At 37.1% G+C, this 24,203-nt stretch overlaps 1 protein-coding gene across 1 annotated transcript in view; it reads left to right on the top strand.

The window, feature by feature from the left end:
* The window catches only part of ADGRV1 (adhesion G protein-coupled receptor V1), a 541,109-nt gene that overhangs the window by 79,470 nt on the left and 437,436 nt on the right, over nucleotides 1–24,203 (top strand). The window contains exons 22-27 of the mRNA XM_043464669.1: nucleotides 7,358–7,534; nucleotides 11,234–11,414; nucleotides 12,383–12,585; nucleotides 18,402–18,531; nucleotides 21,382–21,462; nucleotides 22,872–23,011. Of these exons, the coding sequence (XP_043320604.1) occupies nucleotides 7,358–7,534; nucleotides 11,234–11,414; nucleotides 12,383–12,585; nucleotides 18,402–18,531; nucleotides 21,382–21,462; nucleotides 22,872–23,011 (912 nt within the window). The remainder of the gene's footprint in view (nucleotides 1–7,357; nucleotides 7,535–11,233; nucleotides 11,415–12,382; nucleotides 12,586–18,401; nucleotides 18,532–21,381; nucleotides 21,463–22,871; nucleotides 23,012–24,203) is intronic.

Below are 24,203 nucleotides of genomic sequence, written 5' to 3'. Positions count from 1 at the left end.
TAATATTAAGGTTAAAATGAAAGCATAATCAGATCTGAAACAGGTAATGAAAGTATGTAGAGTGTGACGTAGTCTGCTAGTTGGCATCTTGAAAGAGATGACATTACTTTGTGATATGTTTCCTCCTAACCAGGTACAGTGTGTTCTGGCAAACAGCAGATACTTAATAAATTTAATTGAAAGAATGAACAAACTTGTACATAGTTTAGTGCCCTTGTGGGGTAGGCCAAGTAGTTCTTTTTATTCCAAGAAGGCCCTATACTGAACAGGTGACTTTTTTTTGTTGGACCTGTTGCCTAGTAACCAGGTTCTCATGTTACCTTCCTGTATTTTGCTATTCTTTATACTTTCAATGTCATTTTCTCTCCACCTTATTTTCCCACTATTTTTGTATGTCCTGAAAGGGTATATGCCCCATAATGATAAAGTTTGCTTTCCTAATGATTCATAGAAACTGAAGGTCTTATTGGTTTACTTTTACAGCCAATATTTGGATTATGTTTTATATTTTTGGTTTGTTTTTAAGCATTAATTTTTTTAAAGACTTATTTATTGATTTATTTTTAGCTGCACTGGGTTGTCGTTGCTTTGCTCTGGCTTTCTGCAGTTGTAGAGAGCAGGGGCTACTCTTTGTTGCAGGGCACAGAATCTAGGCACTTGTGAGGGCTTAGTAGTTGTGGCACATGGGCTTAGCTGCCCCGTGGCATGTAGAGGATCCTCCCCGATCAGGGATCAAACCTTGTCGCCTGCATTGGCAAGAAGATTCTTAACTGCTAGACCACCAGGGAAGGCCCTAAATTATGTTTTATATATTGAAACTCATGGTTTAAGAATAAAGTTAGAGATATTTTGAGAGGATCTTTGTAAAAAAGAGAATATTATTTGACTTGGACTGTGTTCGCTTTTGCATGCCTGCCATCTGTTATGTGAATAGATTCCTTTAGATAAAAGTGATGCTGATATAATCTGATATCACACATCATCACCCAAGCATGAAACAAACTAAAAAATTAATTGAATGTGTAATTGTTTAGCTTTAATCTTCTGTTTCAGTAGAGAAAGCCAATTCATGGCATACAGTGTATTATTTTTTCTAGAAAATGTATTTCTAAAACTCTTCTCACTGTTAACCTTTATAATTACTTTTCTGATGATCTGAAGATATGACAAATTCCTGACGCAGTAGAGAAAACAGTAGTGGCTGCTATTGCTTCTTGTGAAAAAATGAGTGATGGTGGTTCTGATGTTTATTACTTGATGTTATGCCCTTTCATATACTATCCTGAACATTTGCTTGTTTTATGATTCTAAAGTCAATGAGATGAATATTTTAATAGTAGAAAAAATCTTTTGATTACTTATTCTCTATGTCTTAATCCCTTTCTGGTATTACTGATTCCATCATCTAGTCTGCCGCTTCCCAAAGTGCTGTGCATGGATGGACTTGGATGGAAATGTCTGATGCATTTTCCTCGACACCCTTCCTGAATCAGGACCCCATTTCTGACAGAATCTCTGGCATGGGATGGGAGGGGAGGTAAAAAGCTGAATTTAAAAAATCTTTTAAAGTGGAAAATACCCATATAAAAAATAGAATATGGCACCCCAGTTACCTCTCACTTAGTTTTAACGTTTATCAGCCTTTTGTCAGTTTTGTTTTTTTCTTTGCTGGCTGAATTAATTTTAAAAGCAAATGCCAGGCATTATGTCATTTTTTCTGTAAATTTGTAAGTTTCTAAGGTGGATTTTTACCAAACATCCTATGTAATTTTTTTTTTAATGGGTGCTTGACACTTGAAACTTCTTCCCTAATTAACACTTTAAAATCTGCTTTATTGTATAAATTATTAAGTTATTAAATTTTCTATGAAATTTTGATATATAGCATACATCTGCACACATTTGTATTGAATATGGATAGTCCTTTTTGCCTGCTTTTTAAAACTGAAAATAGTTAGTAGGTGATAGATTTTTAATGAAATAGACAAATTTTTCCCATGTGATTCTTGCAGACAAAAAGCTTAGTCCTATATTCTGTCTGGCTATTTGTCATTGATTTGGTAAAAAGCTATAAGGAAACATCATACTCCCCAGTGTATCTTTGGATCTATTTAATCTGTGTCTGCAAGGAGATCCAACCAGTCCATCCTAAAGGAGATCAATCCTGGGTGTTCATTGGAAGGACTGATGCTAAAGCTGAAACTCTAATACTTTGGCCACTTCATGGAAAGAGTTGACTCATTGGGAAAGACCCTGATGCTGGGAGGGATTGGGGGCAGGAGGAGAAGGGGACGACAGAGGATGAGATGGCTGGAAGGCATCACCGATTCGATGGACATGAGTTTGGGTAAACTCCGGGAGTTGGTGGTGGACAGGGAGGCCTGGGGTGCTGCGATTCATGGGGTCACAGAGTCAGACACAACTGAGCGACTGAACTGAACTGAACTGAATCTATGTCTTGGACTTCACTGGTGGCTGAAATGGTAAAGGATCTGTCTGCAATGTGAGAGACCTGGGCTTGATCCCTGGGTTGGGAAGATCCCTGGAGGAGGGCATGGCAACCCACTCCAGTATATTCTTGTCTGGAGAATCCCCATGGACAGAGGAAGCTGTCGGGGTACAGTCCATGGGGTTGCAACATAAGGGGAAGAAATGTAAGGTTTTTTTTTCTTAGCACTTAACTATATTACTAGGGATCATGTAAAGCACTTGTTTAACCTTCACCAAAACCCATGAGACTTTGTGATCTTCATTCTAAGAACAGATCCCTGAGACTGAGGCCGCTGGGTAAGTGACAGAGTGAAACAGTTAACCAGGACTGAGTGACCTCAGAGTTGTGCTCTTTCCAGCACACATGTGTTTGTGCACCATTTGGCTGTGATGAACACGCTGATGTTAATGTCTAAATTAGGTAACTGTATTAAACACCTGTTTCTGTCTGTTGTTCTTCCCTCCAGCCTCTTAGGCTTGGCGAGCCCTACATTTAGAATATGTTAGTTCTCACATAGCATGATTGATGGGTTCCTAAAAATCACCACACTATGGCAAATCACGTAATGAAAAACACAGAACTTAGGAGAGAGAGACACAGCCCCCTAAATTGGTCAGTAGTAGAAAAATTAAAATGTAGGGACCTAATAAAGAATAGGTTTACATAATGTTTTTAAGTCTTAAATATGTTTATCAAGTATGACATGTATACCTTAAAAAAATGTTAAGTTTGTTTGTAAAAGTGGGGAAAATGCGGTTAAGTGATAGAAGGAGGGTTATTTGAAGTCAGAGGGAAAGTTGTCATATTAGATGCAGGTAAGTGGCTGATAACACACATGCTGAACTGAGGTAACTGGAAGGTGTGCATGCCCATGTAGCTTGTTTCAGGTGGTGCAGTTTTCTGTGTTTGCCATGTTTCTAATGGATGAAGTTTTACATAAATAAATGTGAAATCCATTTATGTTTAGAATGCTTCCTGATATGTCAGTTGTATTGGGATACTCATTTCAAAACCAGGGTTACTTCAGACCTGATTGTATTTGGTCCTCTTCTATCTAGGTTTATTTCTCTATTGTCTCATCCAGTCTTTACATACCATTTATGTCATGACATTAAAATATGCCATTTGTATATGGCCTTGAAATACCAGTTTTTAAACTGAACTCTAGTTGATTTATAATCTGTAATAAATACGTATTAGTTTCACATGTACGGCAAAGTGATTCAGTTACACTGAATCAGATTCTTTTCCACTATGGTTTATTACAAGATATTGAATATAGTTTCCTGTTCAGTTCAGTTCAGTTGCTCAGTCATGTACGACTCTTTGTGACCTCATGAACCACAGCATGCCAGGCCTCCTGTCCATCACCAACTCCTGGAGTTTACCCAAACTCATTCCCTTTGAGTTGGTGTTGCCATCCAACCATCTCATCCTCTGTCGTCCCCTTCTCCTCCTGCCCTCAATATTTCCCAGCATCAGGGTCTTTGCCAATGAGTCAGCTCTTCGCATCAGGTGGCCAAAGTATTGGAGTTTCAGCTTCAACATCAGTCCTTCCAATGAACACCCAGGATTGATCTCCTTTAGGATGGACTGGTTGGATCTCCTTGCAGTCCAAGGGACTCTCAAGAGTCTTCTCCAACACCACAGTTCAAAAGCATCAATTCTTCTGCGCTCAGCTTTCTTTATAGTCCAACTCTCACATCCATACATGACTACTGGAAAAACCATAGCCTTGACTAGACAGACCATTGTTGACAAAGTAATGTCTCTCTGCTTTTTAATATACTGTCTAGGTTGGTCATAACTTTCCTTCCAAGGAGTAAGCGTCTTTTAATTTCATGGCTGCAATCACCATCTGCAGTGATTTTGGAGTCCCAAAAAACAATGTCAGCCTGTTTCCACTCTTTCCCCATCTATTTGCCTTGAAGTGATGGGATCAGATGCCATGATCTTAGTTTTCTGAATGTTGAGCTTTAAGCCAACTTTTTCACTCTCCTCTTTCACTTTCATCAACAGGCTCTTTAGTTCCTCTTCACTTTGTGCCATAAGGGTGGTGTCATCTGCATATATGAGGTTATTGATATTTCTCCCGGTCATCTTGATTCCAGCTTGTGCTTCCTCCAGCCCAGCGTTTCTCATGATGTACTCTGCACATAAGTTAAATAAGCAGGGTGACAATATACAGCTTTGACGTAATCCTTTTCCTATTTGGAACCAGTCCATTGTTCTATGTCTAGTTCTAACTGTTGCTTCCTGACCTGCATACAGGTTTCTCAAGAGGTAGGTCAGGTGGTCTGGTATTTCCATCTCTTTCAGAATTTTCCACAGTTTACTGTGATCCACACAGTCAAAGGCTTTGGCATATTCAATAAAGCAGAAATATTTGTTTTACTGGAACTCTCTTGCTTTTTCTATGATCCAGCAGATGTTGGCAGTTTGATCTGTGCTTCCTCTGCCTTTTCTAAAGCCAGCTTGAGCATCTGGAAGTTCATGGTTCATGTACAGTTGAATGAAGCCCGGCTTGGAGAATTTTGAGCATTACTTTACTAGTGTCTGAGATAAGTACAATTGTGTGGTAGTTTGAGCATTCTTTGGCACTGCCTTTCTTTGGGATTGGAATGAAAACTGACCTTTTCCAGTCCTGTGGCCACTGCTGCATTTTCCTAATTTTCTGACATATTGAGTACAGCACTTTCACAGCATCATCTTTTAGGATTTGAAATAGCTCAACTGGAATTCCATCATCTCCACTAGCTTTGTTCATAGTGATGCTTCCTAAGGCCCACTGGACTTCACATTCCAGGATATCTGGCTCTAGGTGAGTGATCACACCATTGTGATCATCTGGGTCGTGAAGATCTTTTTTGTACAGTTCTTCTGTGTATTCTTGCCACCTCTTCTTAATATCTTCTGCTTCTGTTCGGTCCATACCCTTTCTGTCCTTTATTAAGCTCATCTTTGCATGAAGTAGTTCCCTGTGCTATACAGTAAATCCTTGTTGTTTGTTTTATATATGGTGGTGTGTATCTGTTCATCTCATACTCCTAACGTTCTTACACCCTTCCCCCTTGGGTAGCCATAAGCTTTCTGTGTCTGTGAGTCTGTTTCTGGCTTTTCTTCCCAGCACCACACAGCTTGTAGAGTCTTAGTTCCTTGACCAGGGGTTGAATCTGGGCCCATGGTAGTGAAAGCCTGATTCTTAACCACTGGACCATCAGGGAGTTTCCTGTTTCTGTTTTGTAAATAAGTTTATCTGTATTACTTTTTAGATTCCACATATAATTGATGACATATAATATCTTTCTCTGACTTACTTCTCTTAGTATCATAATCTCTAGGTCTATCCATGCTGAAAATGGCAGTATTTCATTCTTTTTTATGGCTAACATTCCGTCATCTGTGTATGTATTATACGACATCACCTGAAGCAGTGGGCCTAGTGTAACAGGGGAACGTTCTGTTGAAGACTCAGCCGAAGTACCAGCTCAGGGACAACATTTGAAGGGTTGGGTGCTGTCCTTCAGGATCTAGTATGTGTACCCAGTGGCTGATGTCTGTTTCTGTGTCTCCAGAGATTAGACCACATGGGCATAGGAAGCGAGAGGGCGCAGTAGGACTGAATCTCTATCCCCTCCTGCTCCCGTGTTTTAGGCTCCACTGGATTAGAAGTTCTGGTTGGACCAGGAGATAGAATATGTCCATCAGGAAACAGACTAAAGGCTGTTTCTGAACAACCATATGGTCGTTTTGGATTTCTTATGCTCGTGGATGAGCCGGCAAATAAAGGAGTTACACAATACTGCTCCCTGGGACGCTTGATCTTTACCTTGAGGCAGTAGGGGTGCTGATGCTCAGTGAAACTCAGAGGGTTTACTGGAACAACAACCAGTGTTTCCGTGCTCCTTGATAACTGACTGTTGCCTGTTAGCAGACAAGCTTCAAGTCCGTTTTCTTCAGCTCTGATGTTGGCACCAAAATAGCTGTATTTAATGTTGATCAGAGGTGCTTAAGATTGATAAGAAAAATTAAAAAATGACACTATGTCTTAAGATTTATAGTTTGAGCTCTGTTTATTCAGTTTTAGTTCTTTTTTTCTATGAGTTATGTATTTGGTACTATAAAAATAGAATCGGGAGAACAAGAATATGAAGACCTAAGATATTCCAATTTCCTGCTCCATGTAATTACTAAACACTGTCTTAAAATATAGATAAAAATGCTTTCCACAGGAAAAAATGCACACACATGTATGTAAACACACATATATGTGTTTATGTCAGAAATAGCAAAAAGATATTAATTACAGTATCAGTGCCCTCCTTTACCTGACCGTTGTCTCCCCACCAGGAATTTTTCAAGATTCTCCCCACTGGATACTTTGTATCACCTCCAAATGATTTCGCCAGATTCTCCTGATTACGTCTTATGTTTATGCCTAAAAAGTTCTCCGTGATGTCATGTTCCACTCCCTACCCTTAACTTTAGTGCTAACTCATCATAAAATCATGAGCTTGTTTTCCTCTTTAGACTTACCTGGAAAAAGGGTTGTACTAAAAACAAACAAACAAACAAAAAACTAGCACAGTGCCAGACCCGAGAGGTTTCAATGAATGAATTACATGGTATAGTTAATTATTGCTGTTTTGCCTTTATTTATCCTTTTAAAGGAATGAACCAAAAAACCAATGATTGTAAATATTTTTTAGCAATCAGAGATATTTCTGGAAGAATGTAGAGGCCTCCTTACAGATGTAGAAAGTTACAGAACTAAGTTTATGGTGAAAGAATTTCATGAAAGCATTTGTAATTTTATCACTGATTTGAATCGGTATATACTTACAACGAGTTTATGTTCAATTTCAGATTGCAGAGGAGGGATCCACCATTTCATGTGTAGTGGAGCGAACCAGAGGAGCTCTGGATTATGTGCATGTTTTTTACACTATCTCACAGATCGAATCTGATGGTGTTAATTACCTTGTTGATGATTTTGCTAATGCCAGTGGAAGTATCATGTTCCTTCCTTGGCAGAGATCAGAGGTAAATCCTGTCTTCTTTTCTTTCTTTGAAAACCTCTTGGGAAGCTTCCCCTTATCCATTTGTTGTGTAATTTATTTTTAGCATCCTGCTTTTTAAGCAATTTGGAATATTTAGGTGATTAGGTATATCTCATGGTCTAAGATATTTTTGTATTTATTTCTTCAAAAGAAACATTAAGAATGTTGAATAACGTGTGTTATAGTTTTGTCATTGTTGTTCAGTCGCCAAGTTGAGTCTGACTCTAGTGGTCCCGTGGACTGTAGCCCACACACTCCTCTGTCCGAAGGATTTCCCAGGCAAGAATACAGGAGTGGGTTTCCTCCATTTCCTTCTCCAGGGCATCTTCCCTTGCCTCTCCTGCGTTGGCAGGTGGGTTCTTTACCACTGAGCCACCAGTTAGAGTTTTATCTATTCTTTAATATATGTGTTAATAAAAATGGTATAGCATGAAGGTTTATCATTATTTATTACCAATACAGTGAGAAACTGCAAAATTCTTAATACTTAAAAATTCAACACTTAAGAATTCTTTCAGTCAGCCAAGAGGAATTATTTTAACTGTAATCTCATTTTATTTTTAAATTTGGAAAAATAGGTAATCTTTCTTTGTTTTGAAAGTAAAAAATCACCAGTTTTCTCAAAAACTTGCTGTGAACCAGAGTCTGATTTCTGAATATATACTTCAGAAATAAGTGACACTTCTTATAAGTGAAATAAAAATGAGACCTTCTCTTATATCAAAAATTTTCTTACTTTCTATTAGTCTAGTATGTTGGAATATTCATATCAGTGTAATGTTTTATTAGAAACGTAGATAGCTTATAGGTCAACAGTGATAAATAGAATAATTTAAGACTTGCAAATGTAATCTTTGAAGAAATTTTTAAGGGACTTAGGCATTGACTGGATGAAAAAGATAAAATTAGGGCAAACTTGAAATATTCTTAAGATTTAAAGAGTTAAAGCTCAAGAAGAGTGGCCAACTATCTATACTTTGGGGAAAGAAGGAAAAATGTTAAAACAAAACTTCCCCTAAAGCAGTCTGAAGAGAGAGTGATGATAAATATTTTTACTGATATTCGCTAAAATGAGGAATAGGAGGACACTAGTAAGCTTTCACGAGGCTGAGATCATTCAATTTAAAAGACTATTTTCTGATGCTTTTTTCACTTCTTTTTTAGACTTGAAATACTCAAATCAAGTAATAATAACAGTATGTGGTGAATTTTTAATGTTCCTCTTTGGAAAACAGAGTTGATCCTCAAATTTTTCTATTGGAAAATTTACCAACTATGAAATAAAAGTGTAACTGGGAACCACTGTTTTATAAAGTGGGTTCACGTATATTTTGGAAGAGATAAGAGTTAATAAATAAGATTTTGGTTAGGTAAATAGTCATATATGCTGCTGTCAAGATTTATTTAAGGTATTTTCTTCTATCATTTTAAAAGTTCTTTAAAAAATAAATTGACCTTTAAAGCAACAGTAAAAACACTGAATAAGGGTATTGGTTTACAGCACTATACCTGCTGAATCTCCAGCAGCCTCTCAGTCTTACCAAGCCAGAGCCTGGATCCTGGGGTGTCTGCTGATGCTCTATCACTGTGTTTTCTAGCATAGACAGCAGTAGTTTTGCTGTTGCTTTCTAGGTATCTGAGGGAGTGTATTTAATTAAGTATACTTAAATTGCACCCAGAAGCTTAGCTGCCAGAGAGTCTAAAAGTGTGTGTTGGTATTTGCCACAATGCAAGAACTTAAAATAGAGATGTGTTTTTCAAGTGTTTTTAAGTGGTCTGTTAGTTATGAAATCAGTTTAGTGAGTTATGATCAAGATTTAAAAAATAGAAAGTAAAGTGTATAGCATAATAAAGTCACTGTATGAAATACATTTATAGTTGATATGGTCTTCAGTTTGAAAGTCTTCATTTCACTAAAATGAGCAGTTACTTTGGTATCATTCAATGCTTGAAAAAATATTAATTGCTTCATTTTTAATGGACAGCTTGATGTTTTGGTGTTGCTTTTCGTAGTAACATTTGTCAGCTTGCTTTCTGGGGGCGAGATGTGTTAAATCTTAAGTCTACTTTTTGTTTTCTCTAGCTCAAGAACAATGACAATATTTGAGTAGAATATCTGAGCACATTGACCATTCCAAATATTAGTTTATTAATTAAAATTCTGATCAAAATGAACACCAAAACCAAATTCAGATTCTACCTTGGGCCTAGTGGTACAAAAACTACATTAAAAAAAAGGCTCTCCAAATAATTTTAGGCCCAGTGACTAGTGTTTGAAACTTGCATTTGGAGGTACAGTCTGTTTTCAGACGTTTGTCACCTTCCATTCTCGAAGAAACCAGGAAATCATTTGTCATTCCTGCCTGTCCCTCACTCCCTATGCTGAGTCTTTAAGATCTGGGTCTTTTGTCCCCAGAACAAATCTCAAATCCATCTCTTTTTCTCATCTCCTTTGTCCTTGCACTAGTTTAGAACCTCAGTATTTCTGGTCCGTCACCTCCTAACTTTTGCACCCCTTCTGGCTCTGTCCACTCTGTTTACATTCTGCCTTGGTACTGATGCTGAAATGTAATTCTCATTTTATCTGTCTCCTGCTTATGATTCTTCAGTTTTGCTTTACTCTCTATGGAATGAAGTTCATTTTTCTGATGATACCAGGACAGGTCCCTATAATCTTGACCTCTATTTATCCATCCAGCCTTAGTGTCTACTTGTAGTTCCCCAGATATCTTATTCTTTCATGCTCTTGTTTCTTTTATCTGCCCTTCCCCCATTATTACTTAAACTACAACTAATTCATTAAGACTTGCTTCAAACCTGTCTATTGTAAAACCTTTACCAGACAGAGGCTTCCCTGGTGGCTCAGGGGAAAAGAAACCGCCTGTAATACGGGAAATGCAACGCAGGAGACACGGGTAGAGCTGATTGTTCTGTTCTCAGTTTATTTTGTACGTAACTCTATGACATTTTTACATTGCATTTTAAATGTTTTTCCACAGGTCTCTCTCCTACAGACGACTCTTAAGTCTCTGGACTAGAAATTGCCCATTGTAGATGTCAACATGCTTGTTTAGTTAATGAAAGAGAGAGGAATCATTTTTTCACTTCAGATTTTGACTTAGGTTTTGCAGAGCATGGCTGAATTATTGCTGTTTCTTTTCCAAATGTTTTTTGGGCAGTTTGTGTATGCCAGACTTCTAGGGTCTATTGTAAATCTGTTTTCTGGCATGCTGCCTCTAGGTATGTCAGACTTTCCTTAGGCAGTAACTAGACATATTGTCCTTTCCTACAATCCTACCACATCCTAACACATAACGTGCATTCCCTTAAGTAGGAATTCTTTACCCTGAGGTTGGTAATATTGCTGTCTTTGGTACAAGGAATATATGATACGGGTATATTACTATATCACATATGCTATGATATTAATACATAACTAGGATATTTTTATACAGAAAATATTACTGTTCAGTACCCATTATTGATTAAAGAATTAATTTCTCAGATCTTTCTCTGTCTCTCTCTCACTCTGTGTTTTAATGTTTAAGTTTTTGTAGAAATCTCTCATGTTAGGAAGTAACTTCAGTTGGCTGCTTTATTTTCTTCTGGTGAGTGGTAAATACTTTCTGCTTGCTTATTCTACTTGTCATTGCTTATTGCCTCTGGATTTTTGTGTTTAAAGGTCCTGAATATTTATGTCCTTGATGATGATATTCCTGAGCTTAATGAGTATTTCCGTGTGACCTTGGTTTCTGCGATTCCTGGAGATGGGAAAATAGGTTCGACTCCCACCAGTGGTGCAAGCATAGACCCTGAAAAGGAAACAACAGATATCACCATCAAAGCTAGTGATCATCCATATGGTAACCATGCCCTTGTGCAAGGATAGTCTTCCCTCCTCTGGGTATACTTGTTCTTGTTAAGAGTTTAAGGGACTTTTGCAAAATGATTGAAGTAGACCTTCTTTGGATCTCTAACCTTCTAAGCTCTTGAACTTCTAAGCTGCCATTTTGAGGGATGGTGTTTATGAAATAAAAGAACCAGTTTCTAAAGTTAAAGAATATATTTTATAAAGTATATGCAGGATTATTTTAAATGGAAATAAAAGTATTTTTATTCATGGCTATCAAAAGTTTTAGTTTTAAAAATTATCCTACTGTGATATGTTAACACCTGGTTGAAGTACATTGTAATTTATGTTTTATTAGACTTCAAAAAGTAGAGTTATCACTGTCTGTTTATATTAATTTCTTCTTGTCATATGCTGAAAAGGGATAATTTTCTTAGTTGGGCAACTATAACAGATGTCTGTTATAATAAGTTGAGACTGTTTTCTGCAGTGAAAAGTAGTATTTCTTTTGCAGGAAAGCATCCAGTAAAAAAAGTCTGTGTAGGAAACCTGGGGAGTTCTTCAACTCATTTTCATACTTAAATTTTCAAAAAAATGAATTGCAAGTCCTTTGGGGTGCCATTAATTTTGTTTTGCTATATGTTTAAGGATGAATTCTAGAGACAAATATGAGTAAATATATGATAATATATATTGTAAAACTCCATCACTGTTCTTTTTATTGACGTTTCCTTTAAAAAAAGTTTTCTTTAGGTAGAGACAAGGAAAATTGTCATTTTAGTTTTTAATATCCTGAAAACTTCCTACCATATTCTGTGTCAAAGCATGTTAATCAAATCGTCCCTGAGGTCTTTTCTAAAGGAGAGCCCTCTGAATTTTATCCTGGTGATCAAAATAACTGTGTAAGATAGTTTTAAGTGCATATGAAATTCTTCCACAGATAACTGGGGCAAATATGCCATTTCTCTTTGTATCTGCCAGGCTTGCTACAGTTCTGCACTGGGCCGCCTCCGCAGCCTGAGGACCCAATGACCCTACCTGCACGCAGTGTTCCCCACGTCACCGTGCGGGAGGAAGATGGAGAAGTTAGGTTGTTGGTCGTCCGTGCACAAGGGCTCCTGGGGAGGGTTATAGCAGAATATAGAACAGTGTCACTGACAGCATTCAGTCCTGAAGACTACCAGGTAAAATCCCTTAATCCTTTTGAAGCAGTCCATACACTTGTAGAACATACACAGTCCCCTTCTAGGATTGCAAGGGGCTTGGCACTGTACGTGCAACTTATTAAACAAGGAAAGGAAGCATTGATGGTTTGAGATTTATGTGAAGCCTTTAAATTTATGTGAATTTAAAGTATTTCTGTCCCCCAAAGTCTGACACTTAAATAGCTATCCTGTTGATTTCTCTTGTCCCTTTTATCTGTCATAGTCTTCATCATATTATTTTGATCTTCTAGGTTTTAATCGTATGTATTTAAAAATTATGTTTTGTAGACATTTTCAATCCCCTTGTCTGTGTCTGTCGAACACAATCAAAATTGTAAAGAAATTATATGTCTATGTCATTTCAATTTTAATGTTTTTCTCCAAGTGAGAACCAGTGTGGTACTGGCAAAAAAAGAAAACCAGTTTGGAAACTGGGTTTAAACTGAGCTTCTAAATGTGTGTCCTTAACGGAGAGTCAATCTTTCCTGACCTCAGTTTCCTTATTGGTAAGAGAGAGATAATACCTGTTGGGCAGGTCACCCTGAGGATTAATGGCAGTTTTAAGTGTCACATACTGTATGTGGCACATATATAAGTAACCCTGAATAACTGTTATGTAGCCTTATTGTCACCGCTACTCATATTAAGTGAATGCTCATAATTTCTTCTTGGCTATACTTCTCAGGAAGTATTTTATATCCTTCAACTTTTGTTTTTCCAAAGAATCTTTTCCTTTAAATTTAATATTAGTTATCTTGATTTTCCTTTTATTCCTAATAAGACCTGTACAAGGGTGTAGTCTTCAGTAATTTGTGCATGCTTTTTCTCCCAAATTCCAGAAAACTTCGCTAAGTGAATTCAATTAATTTTGGCTGTATTGTAGTTGGCAAAGTTTTCTGACTTGTTTTATTGGGCAAGTTATATTTCTCTTGCCCTAACATTTATTTCATCTTTAGCTAGTTTGGTATGAAATACCTTCCGTAGGGTATCTCGACTCAGCTTAGTATTATTGTCTTCTCTGCATTCTCTTAAAGAAACACTTCAGTCTTATACTGATGTTCTTTTAAAAGCTATTTTTTTTTAACTTTATTGAGGTATAGTTGACAAATAAAATTATATATATTTAAGATTTACAATTTAATATTTTGATATACATATACTGTGTGAAATAATTACTGCCATCAAGCTAATTAACATATCCATCACTTCACATAGATAATGTTTCCTTTCCCTTCCTTCCTTCCCTCCTTTCTCACTTTCTTTCAGGAAGTTTAAGATCTACCCTCTTAGCAGATTTCAGGTGTGTAGTATAGTACTGCACCAGAACTTATTCACCTTGCATTACTGAAACTTTGGAAGTATCCTTTGGTAAACATCTCCTTATTTTCCCCTTCCCTCAGATCCTGGCAAGCACTGTTCTAGTCTGGTCTCTGCTTCTGTGAGTTTGACTATTTTAGATTCCATGTACTAGTGAGATCATGAAGTATTTGTCTTTCTGTGTCTCCTTATTTTACCTAGCATAATGTTCTCCAGGTTCATCCCTGTTGTATACGACAGAATTTACTTCTTTTTTCTTGTCTGTGCCATTTGGCATGTGGATCTTAGTTCCCCAACCAGAGATGGAACCCACCCCCCCTCCCTGGAAGGTGGATTCTTAATCCCTGGACCACCAGGGAAGACCCCTTCTTTTCTTAAGGCTGAATAATATTCTGTTCTTTCTGTCTGTCCATCAGTGTATTTATCTATCTATATAATTTTCTTTATTCATCTGCTGACAGACATTTAGGTTGTATATCTTGGCTACTGTGAATAATGCTTCAATGAACATGGAAATATAGCTATCTCCTCAAAATAATAAATTTATATTCTTTAGTGAATTTATATCCAGTGAATATATATCCTGGACATATATCCAGGAGTATAATTGCTGGATTGTATGACAGTTCTATTTTTAGTTTTTTGAGAAACCTCCATACTGTTTTCCACTGTGGTTGTACCAATTTACATTCCCACCAGTAGTGTATGAGCATTCCCTTTTCTTCACATCCTTGACAACATTTGTTATTTGTGCTGTTTTTGATGTCAGCCATTCTGACGGGTGTGAGGTGATATCTCATTGTAGTTTTGATTTGCATTTCTCTGGTGATTGGCGATGCTGAGCATCTTGTCATGTGCTTGTCCATCTATATTCCTCTTTAGAAAAACATCTGTTCAGTTCTTTAGCCCATTTTTTAATTGAGTTGATTTTTTAAATGTTGAGTTGTCTGAATTGTATATATATGTTGGATATTAATCCCTTACTTGTCATATTATTTGGAAAAAAAATCTCTTATTTGATAGGTTGTATTTTCATTCTGTGGATAGCTTTCCTTGCTGTGCAAAAGCCTTGAGGTTTTATTAGTTTCGACTTGTTTACTTTTGCTTTCGTTGGTTTTGTGTCTGTTTTTGCGCCAGTACCGTACTGTTTTGATTGCTGTAGCCTTCTGGTGTAGTCTGACGTCAGGGAGTGTGATTTCTTCGGCTCTGTCCTTCTCAAGATTGTTTTGGCTATTTGAGGTCTTCTGTGTTTCAGACAAATTCTAAAATTATTTGTTGAATAAAAGGGGTGAGAGTAGGCATCCTTGTCTTGTTTCTTATCTTAGAGGAAATGCTTTCTGCTTTCCTCCATTGAGTATGCTGTTAGTTGTGGATTTGACATATATGACCATATTCAATCTCCAGTTGGATTATCATTTTCTTTAATAACTAAAACAAAATGAAAAAATATGTTCTTATCCTCCGTGACTGTCAGAAAGTTAGTACCTTTGGAGACCTTTTTGAGAATTTTCAGGCTATGAGCTGCTGAACGAATGTTGTGTTAGCAGGCATGAAAACAATACGAATCTTGTACATCTCCGTTAGAACTCCTGGATGATCAGATCCCTTGTCAGTTAGCAGTGATATTTTGAAAGGGATTTTTTTTTTTCTGAGAGGTAGCTCTCCACAGTAGACTTAAATATTTAGTAAACTGTGTTGTTAACAGATGTGCTGTCATCTCGGCTTTAGTGTTCCATTTATAGAGCACAGGTATAGTAGGTTTAGCATCATTCTTAAGAGCCCTCGGGTTTTTGGAATGGTAAATGGGCATTTGCTTCAACTTAAAGTTACCAGCTGCATTAGCCCTTAGTAAGAAAATTAGTCTGTCTTTTGAAGCTTTGAATCTTGCCGTTGACTTCTTTCTAGTTTTGAAGTTCCTCGATGGTGTGTTCTTCCAATATAAGGTTGTTTTATTTACATTGAAAGAGTCTTTAGTTTAGCCACCTTCATTAATTATCTTAGCGAGATCTCCTGGATAACTTGGTGCAGCTTCTGCATCAGTACTTGCCGTTTCACCTTGTACTTCTGTGTTGTGGAGTTGGCATCTTTCTGTCAACCTTATGAGCTAACCTCTGATAGCTTCAGACCTTTTTTCTGCAGCTTTCTCACCTCCCTCAGCTTTTATGGAATTGAAGAGAGTTAGGGCCTTTTGTCGGAGAAGGCAATGGCACCCCACTCCAGTACTCTTGCCTGGAAAATCCCATGGATGGAGGAGCCTGGTGGGCTGCAGTCCCTGGGGTCACTAAGAGTTGGACACGACTGAGCGACTTCACTTTCCCTTTTCACTTTCATGCACTGGAAAAGGAAATGGCAACCCACTCCAGTGTTCTTGCCTGGAGAATCCCAGGGACAGCGGAGCCTGGTTGGGCTGCCGTCTATGGGGTCGCACAGAGTCGGACACGACTGAAGCGACTTAGCAGCAGCAGCAGCAGGGCCTTTTGTGGATTAGGGTTTAAGATTGTGGATTATTGGTTTAAGAGAATGTTGTGACTCGTTTGATCTTCTATCTAGACCACTTCTATCTAAACTTTCTCCATATGCATCAGTAGGCTGTTTTGTTTTCTTATCATTTATGTGTTCACTGGAGTAGCACTTTTGGTTTCCTTCAAGAACTTTTCCTTTGCATTTAAAACTTAGCTACCTGTCTGGCTGAATGGGTATGGGTTTTGGCCTATCTCAGCTTTTGACATGCCTTTCTCATTAAGCTTAATAATCATTTCTAACCTTTGATTTAAAGTGAGAGACATGTGACTCTTCCTGTCACTTGAGCACGTAAAAGTCATTGTAAGGTTACTTATTAGCCTAATTTCAATATTGTTGTATCTAAGAAAATAGGAGGCCCCAGGAGAGGGAGCAAGATGGGGTAATGGCTTGTCAGTGGAGCAGTCAGAGCACATGTGACATGTATTAAGTTAGCTGTTTTCTATGGATGTCTTTCCCTATGCCTCCAAACAACTATAACAGTAACATCAAAGATCACAGATCACAATAGCAAATATAACAATTATGACAAAATTTTAACTATGGCAAAAATTACCAGAATGTGACACAGAGACAAGTGAGCAAACACTATTGGAAAAAATGGTCCCAAATAAACTTGTTCTGTGCAGGGTTGCCACACACTGTTAATTTGTAAAAAAACAAAAAACAAAAACCCCAAAAAACAGTGTCTGCAAAGTATAGGTCTGCCAGTAGAAATTTGGGAGTTGGAAACATATACATAACATTAAAAGCTTAGAATATGGTATAACCTTGTCTAGAGATAGAGTCTAGGGAGAATCTGATGAAGAATAGCTTTTTCAGGTCCTAGGAGAATGTTAAAATTGCAAAGAACACAAGGATGAGCCAAAAAGGTAGGAAAAACAGAAAGTGTGATATCATGGAATACCAGAAAGTGAGGGAGTGGCCAATTGTGTAAGATATTGCTAGGGTTAAATATTATGGTTTCCTAAGACAGTCAGATGTTATTTCTGTTGTTAAGACTTGTAGAATTACTCCTCTGATAACTGGACACTAGGCAAAGGTACTTTTTTTTCCTTGAGCCTATGATATGTCTTTTATAGTTGCTGTTTTCCATCCTGTGCTTAACACTCTTTCTGGAATATTTTTATGGAGATAGAGATATGTCTTGACTAATTTTGAGTCCTAAACATCCTAAGTGGTGTCATGCACATGCTATGTGTTTGAAAATATTGAAAAAAAATTAATAAATGAGTGATTAAGTGAATTGGTACTTGGGTTCCTCAGTTTAGTTTTAAGATCATTAATTGTTCCACAGGATGAAATAGAGTTGTCCACAAAACCTAACCGTAGAAAAATTTAAACATCTTTAAAATTTATTCTCATGACTTGAGAGGAAAATGCTTATATTAGGTAATGGGAGAAAAAAGGACCCTAAGACTTCAAGTAACTCTTTATTTTTCTCTTAGTTATGAACTTTTCTGATGGGAAATCTATATTATGAATTTCATTTGAGAGTATAATTAAAGAATAATTAATGCCCAGTGGATCAGTATTTATTATTGCTAGGGAAAATGCCATTATTATTATTATACCGTAGCATTTAAATTATTCAGTGATGTAATCCGAATAGTTCTCAGTATACTTAGTCAAAGGAATTTCATATATCCCATTGAATTAATTGTTTAGGAATTTGTGGATGTCACCTATACAGATTTCTTATTTGCCTTAATAGTTTTTTGATGAATAAGCAAGTAAGAGAAATAAAAATCCATCTACTTTATTTAGTTTGAGAGTATTTATTATTTAGAATTTATATTAATCACTGTTCATAGCCACTTAAATGTTTTCAATTTTATATTTATCTGCATCTGTTTCAGTATTTGTAACAATCTGGGACATAGTAAACATTCTCATCTTTTACATTCATACACAAAATAATTATAATCTAATGAACAGATCTTTTATTTATATTTCAGAGTGTTGCTGGCACCTTAGAATTTCAACCAGGAGAAAGATTTAAATACATTTCTGTAAATATCACTGATAATTCTATTCCTGAATTGGAGAAATCCTTTAAAGTTGAGTTGTTAAACTTGGAAGGAGGAGGTAAGAATGGTGACTCAAAAATATCAAAAGTTTACTTGTCCACTCACTATGATAGTGGGTTAAGTAAATAAGTTTCTTTTGAATTAACCTATTGTGCTGGTTTTCCCTCTTTCATTGCCCTTTGGTCTTTTGCTAAAGTAGATGTGCTTTTATAGTGAAATAATTTAATTATGCTGAATCACCAAATTATAGTTATCATTTATAGTGGTGCCCCTAAAATCATCTCTCCTTCTTCTTCCTTATTTCAGTTTTCACAGTAGCTCCTTTAGCTATATCCAGTTGTAGAATAGGTCAAAATTAATCCCTTTAGGAAACCTATTATGAAGTGATTATCAATAAAGCAGGTTAACAATATTCTCAGTTCTAATATGCTGAAAACTCTGATTTATCACAGACTTTTGGAGTCAAAAATCCATTTTATGGCAAAACTTCTCTGTATTGAAGAGAGGCTGCTTACAGTCTTTATTTATCCCAGATAGATTAACTGTATATGTTTCTTTGCAGAAGCATCACTCTGTTTGATTAGCAGGTGCTGCTGGGGGTTTATAGAACACATGAGATGTGTACCATATTATCTTTGTAAGTGTAAGAATTTGAGAGTTGGTATTCATCAGATCAGTCTCTTCCCTTACAAAAGCTGGTATTATTATCTTGTTATTATTTTTATGTTTTGATGAAGAAAGTCATAGTACTGAATAAGCCATCCAAGGGGGAGAAATCGGGTAGGACAGAAATACTAAGATTGTCTTTTAGTATTAGTGAGACTTTGGGGAAGTATGACAGAATTTTCCCATGTTTGCCTTCCCTGTTCTCCCAAAGCCCAGGTGAAACCAGAGAGGACAGGTCAGGGAAATGATTAAACAGCATCACAGCTTGGTTGGCTACATAGAACAGTAAAAGCAAGCTGGACACCCTGCTGGACTGGTGTCATGTAACAGGACCAGCTTTGCTTGTCTCAAGCAAAGAGACAAGTCCTCCCATTTCCAGATCATTATTTTCATGAAAGGACTTTGTTAATCAGAAGTCACTGTAAAGTATTTGAAAAGTTGCTCTTTGTATTACTTATTGCGAAAACTACTTGGGTAATAGAGAAAATGTTAGTGAGCCTTACCTAATATTGATTGTTAAGGAACATCAGATTTTCTTTAGAAATTATATTTGTGATCATAGTGTTTACTTGTGATTTTATAGAGGAGCTTCCTTTTATATCGCTAGAATATACATCGGTATGTATTATTGGGCACGAGAACTCATTTGAAAACCAGTCTTGCACTTTCCTAAGTCAGCTGTACTGGCAGAGAATCTGATCCTCCCAGCCCACCTTGAGTGGGGATTGGAGGTAGAGGAACCTAGATGCAGGCCTCCATTCCTTGAGTCATAGCTGGGCTGCCTAAGAGGTGATTTAGCTTGTAGAACTAAGCTTTTGGGGGATCAAAGGAGAAATCCTTATTCCACACTGTTTTGCCAGTAAGACCCTTCTACATATGACAGCCACCAGAGTAGGTGTCCTATGCTAGTTGGGGTACATTGGGATTAAATTTTGCCCCTCTTCCTTGTAACCTGTGGTTAATATGGAAGCACAGCCATGCACTGGATATTCCCTGAAATCCATTTTGTCTCTAAGGCTGTTTCAGGTTTTGGGTGTCATCAGTTCTCATGTCTGGTATATCCCAGTCCCGGGGAGGGGAAGCCCGGAAGAGCAGGGCAGACCTTAGCCTCACATGTCAATCAAGGATATGGTAGAAGCACATAGGTGTGGATGTCGTCTTGCTCTTCTTCTTCCTTTTCCACCGCTGCCCTTCCTGCCTTCTTTGTTTGCAAATACTTGGTAAAATAATGGTTGGCTTCTGAGATGTAGTGGAAATAAAGTTAGAACCACTTTTCCTTTCTTACAGTCTTCATATATTGCCAAGGTCCCTCATTTTCTACAGTATCATTTATTTGGTCTTTACTGCAGTTCTGTATAAAAGGCAGCAGGCACCTTTTATAGGTGAGAAAAGTGAGGTGCCAAGGGCTTTTGTGACTGGCTGAAGGTTTTACAGCTGGTGTCTGTCACAGCCAGGACTGAAGCCGAGGTTTCTAGACCACTTGTCTGGGTGCCGAAATGTGAGAACTTAAGTGTGTGGCTAAAGGGGAATGTTAGATGCATTTCCCCAATTTTTGAATTAGTTATTGTAAGTGGGCTTTTCTGGTGGCTCAGATAGTAAAGAATCTGCCTGCAACGTAGGAGACCCAGGTTTTATCCCTGGAGAAGGGAATGGCTATCCACTCCAGTCCTGTTATCTGGAGAATCCCATGGACAGAGGAGCCTGGCGGGCTATACTCCATGGGATTGCAACAAGTCAGACATGACTGAGTGACTAATACACATAGTGTTGTAAGTGGGATGGTGACTGTCACAGGTTTATAGGACTAAGTATAGGCTGATACATACACACAAATATTTAAAAATATTTATATGAACAAAACCCAATATGACAAAACCCACTGGAAAAAAAAATAAATAAATAAAGGGAAAAAAAAAGAAAAAAATATTTATATGAACGATGAAAACAATTTACACTGCTGTAAAGTGAAAATTTAAAAGTAAAGCTAGTTAAATTGGCGGAAATAGGAAATACCAGTTGCAACCTATGTGGAATATTTTTCTGAAGCTATGAATGAAAGTTTTATAACTTGGTAGCTTGACTAATGTTATACCATTACCACCTAATCTGTTTTATTTGAAAGAATGCATGTCTAGTATTACTGTATTTTCCTCTTTGCTGGATATGTTTTAAGCACTCTCAATTTTCTCATTGTGTCAATGTATGTTGTGTGGGTCGTGACTCTGTGTTTCTCCTTGTGAAGTGACTGAACTCTTTAGGGTTGATGGCAGTGGTAGTGGTGATGGGGACATGGAGTTCTTCCTTCCAGCTAATCACAGACGTGGTAAGCAGTTATTCCAAGGCCCTTTACTAGTCTACATTTTAACTTTTCTTTTTAGAGACAACAATACTAACCATTTCTCGATACCCGCTATATGCAGGTCCTTTATATAGTTTGTCTCATTAAGCAGCACAACTTTATCAAGTATTATTTACTCCATGCTGTTATAAGTCAGCTGGAAAGTGATCAAGTCAGAATCAAGTCCTGTCTGCCTCTGCAACTCAGACTCTCCTCCTCTCTTTGTGAACCTAATGTGACTCAGTTCCCTGATTCTAATTATAACAGAAATTTTCCTTGGTACCATTTACAAAAGTGATTATTGAAAAAGCTTTTACATAGCTTTGAATACCTAAAAAAGAGATAAATAGAATATTTATATTTTCATGTAAAATGTGTCATACTGATTTTCTTTACGACAACATATGAGTCATTATATGTTGCATTTAATCAAACACATGGGAAAGAGAAATTAAGAAAATAAATGGGGAGAATAAATTGCCAATTTATTGAAGGAAATATTGAAAAAAGGATGCCTTTTGAATTAGATGTATATATAAATATGGTTCAGCTTTTTTACCTCAAATATTTTTTCATATAAAGAGACAATACATAGACTATTTGTTTTTCTTTAGGGGGGACTCTTTCTCACCCTCAGAAAGATTCCGTTTATGCTCAAAACATTCCTTTTTCACAGTGTCAGGTTTTATAATTTTAGTTTCAGAAGTTGTTAACACCCCTCTCATTCCTGACTTCTGTCAATGTCTCCTATAACTTCTGTATTTAATTACTGTCCTAATTTTTGGATTCCTTATTGTCTTGACCACATATTTAATCAGCATAAAAGCCAAACATACTTCCTAGGAAAAAAGTACTTATTTATTTAGATTTTAGCATCTTTTTAGTTATAGTACTGGACTCTTTGAGACCAGGAGAGAGAGATCTATAATATCGTAATATGATGAAAATAGGCATAGAATTACTGCACATTTGGAAACAAGAATCTGTGCAGTCAGGTTGGGGAAAATCGTAGGAAAACTACTGTTTTATAAAGGTAGGAGTTATTTTGGCTCCTGTTCTTCCAAGGTCAGCAAAGGTCGTGAGAGACTTTCCTCCTATGCTCTGTGTGGAAGAATGTTCTCTTTCATAGAGAAGAAAAAGAAAAACAAGTTTTCCTTATTCATCTTCAAGTGCTTATGCAGCACTTGTATGTCACGTTGGAGCCCAAACAGAGGAAGGTCAGAAAAGCACGAATATTGTGGCAGCCATTTGTGTCTGCCTTTCTTTCTAAAGCAAATTAGAACATCCTCAGTGAATGGTACAACCCTTTTCAAAAAGTTGTTCCTTGCTTTTCCCTTTGGTTTGTAAATTACTGATTAACATTTTCTTCTGTTTGTTGGAACTTATTCATGCAGCCAGTCTAGGAGTGGCTTCCCAAATTCTAGTGACAGTTGCAGCCTCTGACCATGCTCATGGTGTATTTGAATTTAGCCCTGCGTCACTCTTTGTCAGCGGAACTGAACCAGAAGATGGATACAGCACTGTTACATTCAATGTGAGTACATTCTTCCCTCCAGTCCTAGACATTTTCTGTTTTGTTTTTTTTTTAAACACTGTTTTATTGTATTATTAAGGTATACTTTATGTTAATTTTTTCTGTGTAAGTGGAGGGGAATGAATCTAGTGGCACCGACAATTCAAATTGATAATTAAACAGTGATTTGTCTTTTGTCTTTGTATTTCATTTTGCATACATTATGATTCTGAGGATTCCTGACTCTTTAAGGAATATCTATTAATATAAAAATATAGATTTTTATCTTAATTCAGATAAGCTGTGGCAACAAACATCTCCAAATTCTAATCGACTTATTACCACAAAGATCTGTTTTTCACTCATGTTTTATGTCCCATCTGAAGTTGGCTGTCATCAATCACTTAGGACTGAGGGTTGCAAAGGCTATAACTCAATAGATACTTCTGTCTCCACTGACTGGGGAAGCGTGGTTGGGGGAAACTGCACGCTGGCTCTTCAGCTTCTCTCTGGAGGTCATTCACAGCATTTCCATTTAGCTTCTTTGGTCAAAGCATGTCTCATGACAACGCGAAAGTAACTGGGTAGAGAAATGTCATCCTGGCTTGTATCTTTCCCAGAAGGAAAGAAAATGCAAAACATTAGTGAATAGCAATAATAACATCTCTATGTGGGGGATGTGTGTGTGTATGTATGTATTTGTGTTTCTACTGTACATTCATCTAGTAGGAATTAAGTAGGCTTCTATTGTTAGATAATTTAGAGGAGCCAGAAGCTTGCTCAGTGTCCTCAGATTTTATTCAAAGGATGAAGAAAGATCACTCAGAATATATATTTTCTGTATTCTTATGGCAGATCTGCAGTAAACTGTTGTGGCATAAATTAAACAGCTTTAGAAAGGATAACAAATTACTCAAGAAAGAAAAAAAAAGGATTCAGTTTATTAAAATTTTTTTAATAAAAATTCCTGTTTCTAATTGAGTCAGCATTCTTAATTTAAGTATAAAAATTATGTTTACTTGGGACTTGACTTGAAGTAGGGCTTGTACCGTCTGGTGGCTCAGACGGTACAAAATCTGCCTGCAATGCAGGAGACCCAGGTTTGATCCCTGGGTCGGGAAAATCTCCTGGAGAAGGAAATGGCAACCCACTTCAGTATTCTTGCCTGGGGAATTCCATGGACAGAGGAGCCTGGCAGGCTACAGTCCATGAA

The sequence above is a fragment of the Cervus canadensis genome, chromosome 4 (genome assembly GCF_019320065.1).
Source record: "Cervus canadensis isolate Bull #8, Minnesota chromosome 4, ASM1932006v1, whole genome shotgun sequence".
In the NCBI taxonomy this organism is placed as follows: Eukaryota; Metazoa; Chordata; class Mammalia; order Artiodactyla; family Cervidae; genus Cervus; species Cervus canadensis.
Note: the sequence above shows the minus strand (reverse complement) of the source record. Positions and strands in the feature narration are given on the sequence as shown.